The 12,681-nt window shown below is 43.7% G+C and overlaps 1 protein-coding gene across 2 annotated transcripts; it reads left to right on the top strand.

The window, feature by feature from the left end:
• The first annotated feature begins 101 nt into the window (after positions 1 to 101).
• Positions 102 to 12,681, top strand: dpysl4 (dihydropyrimidinase like 4). 2 transcript variants are annotated; one of them, XM_037081765.1, is made up of 15 exons: positions 102 to 2,984; positions 5,947 to 6,035; positions 6,201 to 6,385; positions 6,470 to 6,634; positions 6,721 to 6,782; positions 6,914 to 6,994; positions 7,078 to 7,146; positions 8,251 to 8,371; positions 8,906 to 9,062; positions 9,189 to 9,330; positions 9,503 to 9,587; positions 9,697 to 9,782; positions 9,884 to 10,063; positions 10,210 to 10,375; positions 10,499 to 12,681. In XM_037081765.1, the coding sequence occupies exons 1-15, from the start codon at positions 2,484 to 2,486 to the stop codon at positions 10,588 to 10,590; spliced, it is 2,181 nt and encodes a 726-aa protein (XP_036937660.1). In that variant the 5' UTR covers positions 102 to 2,483; the 3' UTR covers positions 10,591 to 12,681. The 2 variants fall into 2 exon arrangements, with proteins under 2 accessions (XP_036937660.1, XP_036937658.1); XM_037081763.1 differs by lacking the exon at positions 102 to 2,984 and adding an exon at positions 4,650 to 4,788.

Genomic DNA, 12,681 nt, shown 5'->3' with positions numbered 1-12,681 from the left:
AACACATGCACACATACACACACACACACAAACAAACACACTGACCTCTGGATCAACCTGGTGCTGGACTTCATTCAGTTTACCTCAGCTGGCTGGACTGCTGTTAGCATTAGCTCAATTAGTTGACTTTGAACCCGTTAGCTACATTAGCTGAACTAATACAGTAAACTCAGCTTGTTGTCTTCAGTGTTGAGCTGACTGGTAACAGTTCACAGACGAGTGTGTTGGTTAATGAGGCTACTGACTGATTCATTCATTAATTCATTCCATCAGTGATTTCTCCACACAGTAGAATCACAGTAGAAAGCATTAGACATTGAATGAGCATTCTTGTCTGGTCTTTGTTCTGATTGGCTGCTCCAGCTTCCAAAAGGTGAATGCTGTCACAGTGTGGAGCCTCACTCACAGACCTCAGGTTACAGTTAGTAACCTTCAGTGTGTCTGAACCAACTCGGGACCAAAAATTGATGGAGACATCTCTTCATGATGTCAGAGGTCCACTGGAGGCCAAAAGTCAACGACAATAATGCTGATGTGACGACACAAAGCTGAAGGTCGATGCAGGTGACAGTGTGTGAGACAGTGTGTGAGTGTGTGAGTGTGTGTTGATGGTTTACTCACTGCAGCAGGTTATAAACGTGTTTCAGTTCACATGTGATCAGATTTCACAGTAAAGAATCAATAACAGAATAACTTCACAACACAAACAAATATATACTAATATATATGATATGATATTATATAATATTGTTGATTAAGATGATATGAATTAATGCATTCTTCACTTTACTCTGCCACCAGAGAGAACCAGGACGTGTTAACATTTGAATTATAGATTAAATGTTTTTATCTTGTCGTGTCACCATGAACTTCATTTTGTTTTAAACTGATCTGATGTTTGGTGACGGAGTAAACTGACGTCTTCACCATTTCAATGTGAATGATCTGCCTGCAGTGTTAAACTGATCAATGAAACTGATCAGCTTTTAAATTGATCTGCTGTTTTATTATTCAGATGATATTTTTTTATCTGCTGTAAGTCTTAACATCTGAAGAGTCGACAGTTTGATGACATCACTTATTAAAATGGTGGACACAGAATACATCATACCGCTTATTGTGTCTACGTACATGTGTACATGTATACACTCTGTGTACATGTATACACTCTGTGTACATGTATACACTCTGTGTACATGTACACTGAGAGTCTGACAGGAGGTGACTTCCAGTTTAAAACATGAGATCTTCATGTTGACATGGAGACAGACTTTGTCACGGTCCACTGAGTCTGTGTCTGTGTGTGTGTGTGTATGTGTGTGTGTGTGTATGTGTGTGTATGTGTGTGTGTGTGTGTGTCTGTAGGATAAAGTGAAAAAGTGAACATGACAGGCAATGAAATCCAGTTCAGAGTGCAGCGTCTTCAGATTTACTGCATATCAGCAGTAATGAGCAGTGACCTGTGTGTGTGTGTGTGTGTGTGTGTGTGTGTGTGTGTGTGTGTGTGTGTCTGCAGTCCTGTCAGCAGAGTAAATGTCGGTCAGACATGCTGTGACATCACTGGGTTGATACTCCAGTTAGTTTAGGAAAAATCATGTTTGTTTAAAAATGGTTCTGGTTCTGTCTCCACAAAGACGGCTTGAAAATGTCCTGATGAAACATCCAGTGGTTCCACTCTGACAGATGTGTGAACACAGTCCTGAACAGTGGTCTCAGGCCATGACTCCACATGAACCCGTGGTTGTGATACGAGACATAGGACGACTACATATGAAACAATGAATGAAACAGTTTCCCCCCAGGGATCAATAAAGTATTCTGATTCTGAAACATGTTCTGCTGGTGACTTGGAGTCCTCGCTGTGATGTCACATGATGATGTCATTGTGATCACCAGGATGCTCTTCAGTCAATCAATAACCAAAAAGAACTAATTTCGTTGTCATCATCAGCTTGAGGTCATCTGTCAGACTCCTCTACAGCACAGCGTTACCTGTCAGAATCATCTGGAGAGGGACAGCTACCTAACTGTACATCAGTATGCAGCTGATTGGACAAATCATCTGTCAGTCACCCTACATCCAGTCCAACCAGTCAGATCAACAGCAGGGGAGAGCTGCAACCAATCAAACCCTGACTGAAGACAGGAGAGTGAAACTTTTCTCTTCTTCACTGAAAATCAACTCTCAGTTCTAAGGCTATAGCAGCTACGCTAACTTCTGGAGGATCCGCCATGTTGTTTTCTCTCAGACACAAGAGCAGAGGAAAACACAAGGGGACATCTGGGAACACCTGGAAACAACAGGGAACACCAATAAACACCAGGGAACACCAGGAACACCTGGAAACACAGTCTGAGGAAACATCTCCAGGTTAGAACAGACTTTGTTTCTGACAACCTCATCATGTTGTCTGTTTCTGCTCTGATGAAACCATGAACAGACTCAACAAGGATTCAAACCAACAACCTCTCAGGACAATCTGATGTGTGATCTGTCAGCTAAACCTCCTCCTCCTCCTCTTTCTCTTCCTCCTCCCTTTAATCAGTTCCTCTCTGTGTCTGTCTTTGAGGTCACAGTTCCTCCCCTCCTCCATGGCTCCCTTTACTCCTCCTTCTTCTGGTCTCCTCATTTATCGCTTGAGGTCTTCAGCCAACCCTCCTCCTCGTCTCGACTCAGTCCAGAGGCGTCCATGATGTCTGAAAGGAGGTGCTCTCTGGAGGATGACTGCTCCTCTCTCCTGTCCCGCCTCGGTTCCGACTCTCCTCGCCCTCGGATGAAGTATGGTGGGATGTTCTGCAGCGTCGAGGGAGCATTCGAGAACAAGACATTGAACTTTGAGTCGTTCAGTCCCCAGACGCAGCGACGCCGCGTCGTTCGAACTCGCAGTGACAGCCATGATGGAGGAGACGCAGCGAGAGGAACAGGGCAGACGGTGGTGTTTCCAACAGGACACGCCCAAGAAAAACACTACGGCAAGAGAGAGGTTCACATTTATTTAAAATTTATTTTAAACATCTGTTTGTGAATGATGATTGATGTTTTTGGATATTTGATTGATTTTAATCCTGAACCTGAAATCTGATCACCTCAGAACTGCACCGGACCCATTAAGAAAATGACTTAATTTTGTCCAATAATTAATGATTCACTACCTCAGCTGTATTTGAATACTGTACTTGTACCTGTGCTGGAGTATCTTCAGTGGAAGTAACTCATTTTACATGTACATTTACTCTCATGAATTTGAAGAGAGTATTTCTACTTCGCTACATTTGTGTGACAGCTTTACAGATTCAGATGATAAAACTAATCAATACATTGATCAAATTAATGATTATTAAGTTACATTACATACATACCTCATGTTAAGATCTAATCAGATTACTGGTCAGTATGATTTATGATTACGATGCCAATTCAGCTGTTTATATTAAAACATAATTTAGTGGTCATGATTCTAATAAATGTTAGCATATTTATTAGAATCATAATTGTGTGACAGGATCAATCACAAGTACTTTTATTTTTAAAACTTTAAATACATTTTTCTCGAGTACTTCTGCACTTCACTTGTGATGTCTTTATACTGTGTTGGTAAAACATCTGAATAGCCACTGAACTCAATCAATCAGTCAATCAATAATTACACCAATACTGAAGCAAAAGCTTGCCACTGCACCAGCATGTCTGTCTCCTCTGCAGCAGGTGGGCGACCAATTAGAATCCAGCACATAAACTACTACCTGGGATGTGCTTTCAAAATAAAAGCATGTGCAGACAACAGAGTTTAAGCTGATATGTTTAACATGAACTTGGTTTTATTGATCTGTTTCATTTCTTTGATTGTTTAATTTGGATGAAAATACAGAGATGAAATCAGACTCTCATCAGACCTGAGTTTGTCTGACGAGTTTATAATTGACTGATTCAGACAGAGTTCTGTGTTGGAAGTTCTCCTTAGTGAGGGAGAGTTGATCATTCTTAGAGCTTTAGACTCTGTGTGATGAATCAGATCTCTGTAAAACTGCTGCAAGGAGGGAAGATCCCCAACATTTGTCAGTCCTCCACATGGTCCCAACTTAAATACAAAAGAGTCAGGTCCTGGTGTTTAGGTGGATCAGGTCTTCCCAGGACAGAGATCCCCTGGTGATTCATTAGAAGAGAGAATTTCCCCTCCCATGACTTTCTGGCCCTTGAACCTGGAACCTGGAACCTGGAACCTTGAAGGGAATTCTCCCTCCTCCTCTGGCATCCTGAATGGAAAACTATGTAATTTGTCACAGTTCTGAAAGCTGATCTATAAGAAATCAATAAGAGATCAATAGAAACGCAATGAATAAAATATAATAAAGAGAAAATTAGCTGATCTGTATGTTGATAATAGTTTCAGTCTTGTTAGACATTTGATGTTTGTGGCTGCACAGATATGAGGACTTGATTGATCTGCCTTATTATAATCATTATACTGATTTTATTGATTAGTGATAGTATCAATGTTTGTTTGTTGGTTGAAGATCTTTAAAGCAAATGTTACTCTACCGGGCTTTTATCTTGAAGCTCCCAACCGGAAACCGAATGTGTGTGTGTGTGTGTGTGTGTGTGTGTGTGTGTGTGTGTGTGTGTGTGTGTGTGTGTGTGTGTGTGTGTTTTGTCGGCAGTGTGACGTCAGAGGTGACGGAGACAACAATAGAGTGTGAGCGTGTGTGTGAGTGTGAGCGGATCAATCAGCCGATCACAGATCGATCAGGATGTCGTTCCAGACCAAGAAGAGCAGCGCGAGACCCGCGGTAGGTCGAACCCGAGCCGAGCCGAGCCGGGCCGGGCTGAGCAGAGCTAGCTGAGCTGAGCGGAGCCGGGATAACGGGGAGGAGAGGGAGGATGCTGGGCCGGTGAGGCGGGATGCTGCAGCCCCGCGTGTCAGTGAGCCGATAAAACCAGACCGAGCCTGACCCGGATCAGTCTGAACTGGATCAGATACCCTGGGCCGATCCGGGCTGGACCGGACCAGTCGGTCTGTTGGAGTCCAGCTGCTGTAGACCCTCCCGGTTCGGCTCGGCTCGGAAGTGAAGCTGTGGTGATGCTGAGATATCAATTATTATTAATAACAACAATAACAAGGACAACAACCACAACAACAACAACAATAATAATAATAATAATAATAATAATAATAATAATAATCAATGATGATGATTTAGGTTGATTCTAAATAAAACATTTAATTTATATAAGAAACATTAAAGCACTGCCCAGGATCCATTTATATTATTCTGAAAGTTACCTCACTTCCTGTTGCTCAACATCATTTTAACCCCTGTGACATCATTACTGTGGGCGTGGCCTAAAGTCAAAGCATGGCACTTGTACAGTGAGATCATATAATTATATATTTGTGAAGTTCTGATGATTTGTTCAGTTCAACTGAAATAACCCAAATAATATTGTGTTAATGATGTCGAACGTCCTGGTACAGAAGAGGATTAGGGACATGTGAATTTTTTTTTTTTTTTTTTAGCTCTGACTTTAAAGTCAGAATTCTGATTATATTCTCAGAATTCTGACTTTAAAGTCAGAACTCCAAAAAAATTTCATGTGTCCCTAATCCTCTTCCATACCCGTGCCTTCTGAACGTGTGTTCTGAACGTGTGTTTTGTGTTCTGGTCCAACTCGTCAACTTGATCAGTCAAGTTTAAAGATTTTAACAGGATGAGGGACCAGCTGCCATTTTGTAAACTACAGGATGTATTGATCTGATTTTTTATCAGGACCCTGAAGGTCACACCAGCAGGTAAAAACACCTGAGGAGTCACATCTGTCACCTGCCACAAGGTCAAATAGCTGACTTTGATCGGTGTTGTTTCTCATAAGTCTGATCAGACATTCAAACTGACCTAAAGATCAATAACTTCAAACCACCCAGCATCCTCTCTGTCTGCCTGTTCCAGGGCGACCGTCTGATCATTAAAGGAGGAAAGATCGTCAATGATGACCAGTCATTCTATGCTGACGTCTACATCGAAGATGGGACTATCAAGTAAATATCAATATATGGATTATTATTCATTATTGGTGTTTCAGACTAGCTACGGGCTTTAAGCTCACTCAACATGAATACCTGAATTCCAGGTGTGTCGAGTGTCCATCTGTTACCTTGACTGTCTCTGACATCATAACACTTCCTGTCCTGTGTCCTGATCAGGCAGATTGGGGAGAACCTGATCATCCCGTCTGGCGTGAGGACGGTGGATGCGTACGGTCAGCTGGTGATCCCCGGAGGAATCGACGCCAACACCAACCTGCAGGCTCCCCAAAAAGGCCTGAACCCGACTGACGACTTCTACCAGGGAACCAGAGCTGCCGTGTCTGGAGGAACCACCACAATCAGTCAGATTATTGCCAATCACCTATTAATACATATCAATCAGGTTCAGAGGGCAGCAGTTACAGCAGTGATGGTTGTGTTCACAGTGGATCACGTACTGGTGGAGCCAGGGATGAGTTTACTGTCAGCGTTTGATCAGTGGAGGGACACGGCGGAGCAGAGGGCATGCTGTGACTTCTCTCTACACCTGGACATCACACGCTGGCATGACGGACTGTACGAGGAGCTGGAGACACTTGTCAAAGATAAAGGTCAGAGGTCACGGTACAATGACCGCAGTAAGGATACAAACATATTCTCTTAAGTTGGTTTTATATAACCTGTGTTTGTGTTTCAGGCGTGAACTCCTTCCTGTTCTTCATGGCCTACAAAGACAAATACCAGAGCTCTGACTCTCAGGTCATCTGCACCTTCATGACTATTCATATGATGATAAATGATTGTACTTATTGTAAGTTTGTTAAATACCCTGAATGTAAATGTAAATGTCTTAATTTGACTGAATCTACTTCCTCTTTCCGTGGTTTCAGCTCTATGAGGCGTTCGGGGTCATCCGGGATCTCGGAGCCATCGCACAGGTCCATGCTGAGAATGGTGACATCATTGATGAGGTAATTTAACCTGACCAATGAGACGGGAGCTTTCAGTGTTTTTAAAACCAAATGCACTGAATTTAAACTTTTTTGTGTTTCAGGAACAGAAGAAGCTTCTCTGCCTCGGCATCACTGGACCTGAAGGACATGTTTTATCTCACCCTGAGGAGGTACACACACATGAAACACACCTGTAGTCACACCTGTACTTAAACCTGGAACACACCTGGATACACCTTTAATCACACCTGGAACACACCTTTAATCACACCTGGAACACACCGAACTTACACCTGGAACAGACCTGTAGTCACACCTGTAAATACATCTGTAACACACCTGTACTTAGACCTGGAACAGACCTGGAACACACCTGAACTTACACCCGGAACACACTTGAACTTTCACCCGGAACACACTTGAACTTACACCTGGAACACACCTGTAAACACACCTGAAACACACCTGTAATCACACCTGGAACACACTGAACTTACACCAGGAACACACCTGCCGCCACATCTGTAAATACATCTGTAACACACCTGTACTTACACCTGGAACACACTGAACTTACATCTGGAATACACCTGTAGTTACACCTGTAACTATATCTGTAACACACCTGTACTTACACCTGTAACTACATCTGTAACACACCTGTACTTACACCTGGAACACACCTGTAAACACACCTGGAACACACCTCTACTGTAGCCGCTTCTGGGTTAACATGAGTCGTCTTAGCAAGCACCAATGCACACAGATCTCGATTTAAGCCTTTTATTAGCTTAAATCGTTTTACACACAATATTATAGTCCAGGACTGAATGCGGCTTGTGCGTCTCGGTCGGCGCCTTCACATCCAGCTTCCCCGCCTGTTCTCCTGAGCGCCTCCCCTGCATCTCCCATCCGAGGCCCAGCGCGCTACTGCATTTAAAGGGAGAGAGTGATTAGTAGCTGGGTGCAGCTCTATCAATCACTCATCTGGTGCTGGTCTCCTGAGCCCTCTCTACCTCTCTCTCCTGCAGCCGCACCTCGATCACGCTCATCTCCACATGTACTTACACCTGGAACACACCTGTACTTACACCTGGAACCTGAAATCAAACCTGGAACACACCTGTAAATACATATGTAACATACTTGTACTTACATCTGGCATACCTGTAACACAACTGTAATCACACATGTAAATCACCTGTAACACACCTTTTGCTAAACCTGTAAATCACCTTGAACACACCTGTAAACACATTTTCTTTGTCCACCAGGTGGAGGCAGAGGCAGTGTATCGGGCCGTCACCATCGCCAAACAGGCTAACTGTCCACTGTATGTTACCAAGGTGATGAGCAAGTCTGCTGCTGATGTAATCGCCAAAGCCAGGAAGAAAGGTGACATCATCATACTCGTCTGTACTCCACGTTGTTCTTTAATTCAGATTAGATTCACCCTGAACATTATAAATGTGATTTAGATTTTGTTTCTATTACTGGCGCATTCTGAGGTGGACCAGGTAGACCAGGTCCGTCAGTCCACAGGTTCAGTCCTCAACCTCCATGAGACACTAAGGAGTGACTTAAAAAAACGTCATCCACACCTGCTGTCACCGTTGAGGTTTCTGAAGACTTTCTTGAATGTTCCAGCTCTGTATCCTCTATAAGGGATGAGTCAGTCAGTGTTAAGACGCATGCTGCTTAGATTAGCATGTAGCCTGCTCCTCCCTCTTCTGTTTACTGTCTTGATGGGGGCTCCAAAGGCTAAAATCTGACCGCACAACGGGTTGAAAAGATGAGTTGTTAGCTCAGATCTGAAGGCCTCATCATTCAGGCTGTCTGATACCAGAAGTAGATGACTCTGTGGAGCACTGGATGGGAGGTGCTCTGACAGATGTTGTAATTTAAACATCCTCCCGCTCCTGTCATCAGGTATGGTGGTGTACGGAGAGCCAATCACAGTTGGCCTTGCCACTGACGGCTCTCACTATTGGTCCAAAGACTGGGCCACAGCTGCTGCCTTCGTCATGAGCCCGCCTCTTAACCCAGACCCATCAACACCACAGTACTTGACAGCTCTGTTAGCATGGTGAGTATGACTGTTTGTTAGTAAGTCTCTCTGGTAGCATGGTTAACATAAATGCAGTGTCACCTTCCACCTCAACATTTGATTTCTAGGTGAATCTGACAGGTGCTTATGTGTGTTTTCTTCTAGCGGAGACCTCCAGGTGACGTCCAGTGCTCAGGCCAGTTTCTCCACTGCTCAGAAAGCTGTGGGTAAAGACGACTTCACTCTGATCCCAGAGGGAACCAATGGGATCGAGGAGAGGATGTCTGTGGTGTGGGACAGAGCTGTGGTGAGAAAACTAGTCTCCACATTATGAACTGTACAAATGTGACTTGAAACTATAAAAAAGCTTCCACTTCACTTGAAGTATTGGAGTACAGGATGAACTTAAGAGTGAGACAGAGCTACATCTTTCTGCTGACACCAGCTCACCTTGTATCTTGATTTTTGTCATCCTGTAGTGTACGGGGAAGATGGATGAGAACGAGTTTGTCGCTGTAACGAGCACGAACGCTGCCAAACTCTTCAACATGTACCCACGTAAAGGTATCAGTCTGATTCATCTTTTTCTCTGCCTGAGGAGGAAACTCACTGCAATGAAATTTAGTGCATCTGTAGTTCACAGTCAGACATCTGATGTGTCCTCTGTTTTCAGGACGGATTGCTGTCGGATCAGATGCCGATATCGTTGTCTGGAACCCCAAGGAGACCCAAACCGTTTCTGCAAAGACCCATAACCTGGTGAATCCAATCTTCATCATCATCATCCTCATCATCCATAATCAAAACCCATCATTGATCATCATTAGCTGCTCCTTCTTATGCTGCCTCTCTGTGTGCAGACGGTGGAGGTGAATATCCTTGAGGGTTTGGAGTTTCGTGGCGTGGCCTCGGTGGTGATCAGTGGAGGTCGGGTTGTTCTGGAGGATGGAAAACTGAATGTGACTGAAGGCTCGGGACGTTTCATCCCCAGGAAGGCATTTCCGGATGCCGTCTACAAGAGGATCAGAGCCCGCAGCAAGGTGACTAAATACCTGCTTTACAAGTAAACCACCTACGGGTTGTTAACAGGTTCAGCTGCAGTCTGATTGATGAGCTAGCTGATCAGTTAACTGATCAATCAGTTCATCAGGAGGTCATTCTAAGATGTTTCCTCTCATTATTTCAGATGGCCGAGGCTCGTGGCGTCCCCCGTGGAAACTATGATGGACCGGTCCATGATGTCATCAGTATGACCAAATCAGTCCCACCCACTCCAACCAGCAGGGGGCCCCCCTGTCCAAAAACCCTGACTGGCTCCCGCAACCTCCACCAGTCAGGATTCACCCTGGCTGGTAGTGTTCATAGATATCAATACTCAATATTAATATCAATAATCAACAATTTGATGCATACTGAGTAAATGACCACACACAGCAGCTGAGTATGTACATCCATCTTCTTCTTCTTCTCTGCAGGGTCTCAGGTTGATGACCACATTCCTCGCCGCTCCACTCAGAGGATCGTGGCACCACCTGGTGGACGATCCAACATCACATCCTTATCTTAAAGAACAAAACAGTCAAATCTGAGACATAACGATTCAAACAGTCATTAACATTTAATCTCATTCTCTGTAGTTCTCTCTGATATACACAGTAGTAGATCAAACTTCCTGTTTCCTCTCGTGCTCTCTCATTAGCAGCATCATGACTTCATCATCAGACACCACCAGTACACTGGTCATACTGGGCCCACTGTCCCTTTATGTTGTCAGACATCCCAGAATAAGAAAAAACATCCGTCCCCACCAGAACTCATTCTGCTCATTGTAAATTAGTTGTGGTCCTGAAGTCATTAATATGAGCCCTGTAACATCTCATTATAATGTAATTATTCCTGGTCCATATCACTCGTATTATCTGTTAGTCTCAATCTGAACCACTTTAATTCTGCATTAATATTAATAACATAAATCTGTTCTGATATAACTTCATCAGTCTGTGGTAGATAAATGTGTTCAGTCCTGATCAGTGTTTCTATTGGTCCAATTGACGGAAGAGTTAGTCCTGTCAGGACCAATCAATATCTTTTTTTAGTTAATAAATAATGAAATAATTGATAAACCAACATGAAACTTTCAGACTAACACAATCGACTTTTTGTGAACATCATCTGATAAATGGTGCTAATGAATCCAGCTGCAGCCTGCAAGTAGCAATCCCTTCAACACCACGCCCCCTACAGGAAGTGAACACACTGACTCCGCCTCCAGAAATATGTGAAGCTAACTGACATAAAAAAAAAACCAAGACACTGATCTGACCATGGACGTACTTTAAGAACGGAATAGTGGACTCATGGTGAGTTTTGTGTCTTTGGGCTCAGACTCACAACAGGTGTTCTTCTCTGTGAGGTCACACAAATGAAGATGAACACACCTGAGGGAGTGACATGGTGCCTCGCCATGAGCAGATGGAAATGGAGGCTGATGAGGTGCAACAACTCAACAATAACTCTGTAACATTAATACTAAACCAGCAGGATGAGAAAAAGGTTCAGTGAGACACCGTCAACAACGCTGTCTAGCTAAATTTAGCCTCAAGATCTGGAATATTTACTGTTGCTTAGCAACATCATCAGCTGCTCCAGAATCTCTCTCTCACTGGCTGTTGTGAAAGTCCTGATATAATCATCCAGCTTCGAACTATCACACCTGTTTCAGTTGCCTCATTGTGGTTTCATCTAAACTGGGTCAGCAACAATACCAGAGTAAGCCAATCGGAGTAGAGTAGGGCAGAACTTCTCAAGGAAACCAGTGGATCCATATTAATATGTAAACCCGTCACAGCTGATCTGGACCGAACACCAGTACCAGGCAAGGTCCTAGACCAGATTTATCCTCAGATCAATAAGAGCAGCTGATCCTGTAGACTGAGGCTTTAGTGTTACTCCTGCTGGCCCCGCTCACACAGGTAAATCGAGCATGCTGATTGGTGGATTTACCTTCATGACCTCAGACATAAACAAGAAGAGCCCGTTCAGATTTTGCACAGATTTGATGTTTAAATAGACCACACTGACCGTGGGCTCGACAGCGTGCCCTGTGGTCAAATGTCTTCAATACATCCACGGTCTGAGCGGCTGTAGCCCCTCCCCTTCCTGATCCATGACCTCCAGTGACCTCTGAAGGGATTTTTATTAATTGTCTTTGATTTGTAAAGGCTTCAATTGATACATGATCATTTTGTATTTTTTACAGTTTTTGTATCCTGACAGTGTTAGCATCAATGATCGTAACACTCAGTTCAGCCCATGGCAACCATGTTGGTGCCACACTGTTGCTTTAGTAACAACATATTGCTATGAACAGCTTCCAACATGGCATCCTCGTAAAAGTCTGTAGTACAGATTAGCACCAACATGGCGGCTGTGTCCCTGCAGGCTGAACTGTTTCTGTAGCAGTCGGTGGTTTTCCTGTCTTGATGCACTGGACAAACATGGACGACATAAGCTCTTTGTACATGCAGTGATCATGTGCTGTGTGTACATGAGGAGTGGTTACCATGGAGACGGTGCATCTGTTGTTGTTCCTGTAGTGAATGTAAAACTTCTTCCAGTTGTAATGAGCTGCATGAATAAACTGTGAAGGGAAAGTTAA

The sequence above is a fragment of the Acanthopagrus latus genome, chromosome 20, assembly GCF_904848185.1.
Source record: "Acanthopagrus latus isolate v.2019 chromosome 20, fAcaLat1.1, whole genome shotgun sequence".
NCBI classification, from domain to species: domain Eukaryota; kingdom Metazoa; phylum Chordata; class Actinopteri; order Spariformes; family Sparidae; genus Acanthopagrus; species Acanthopagrus latus.
The sequence above is the reverse complement of the archived record's forward strand: the minus strand, read 5'-3'. Positions and strand labels throughout refer to the sequence as shown.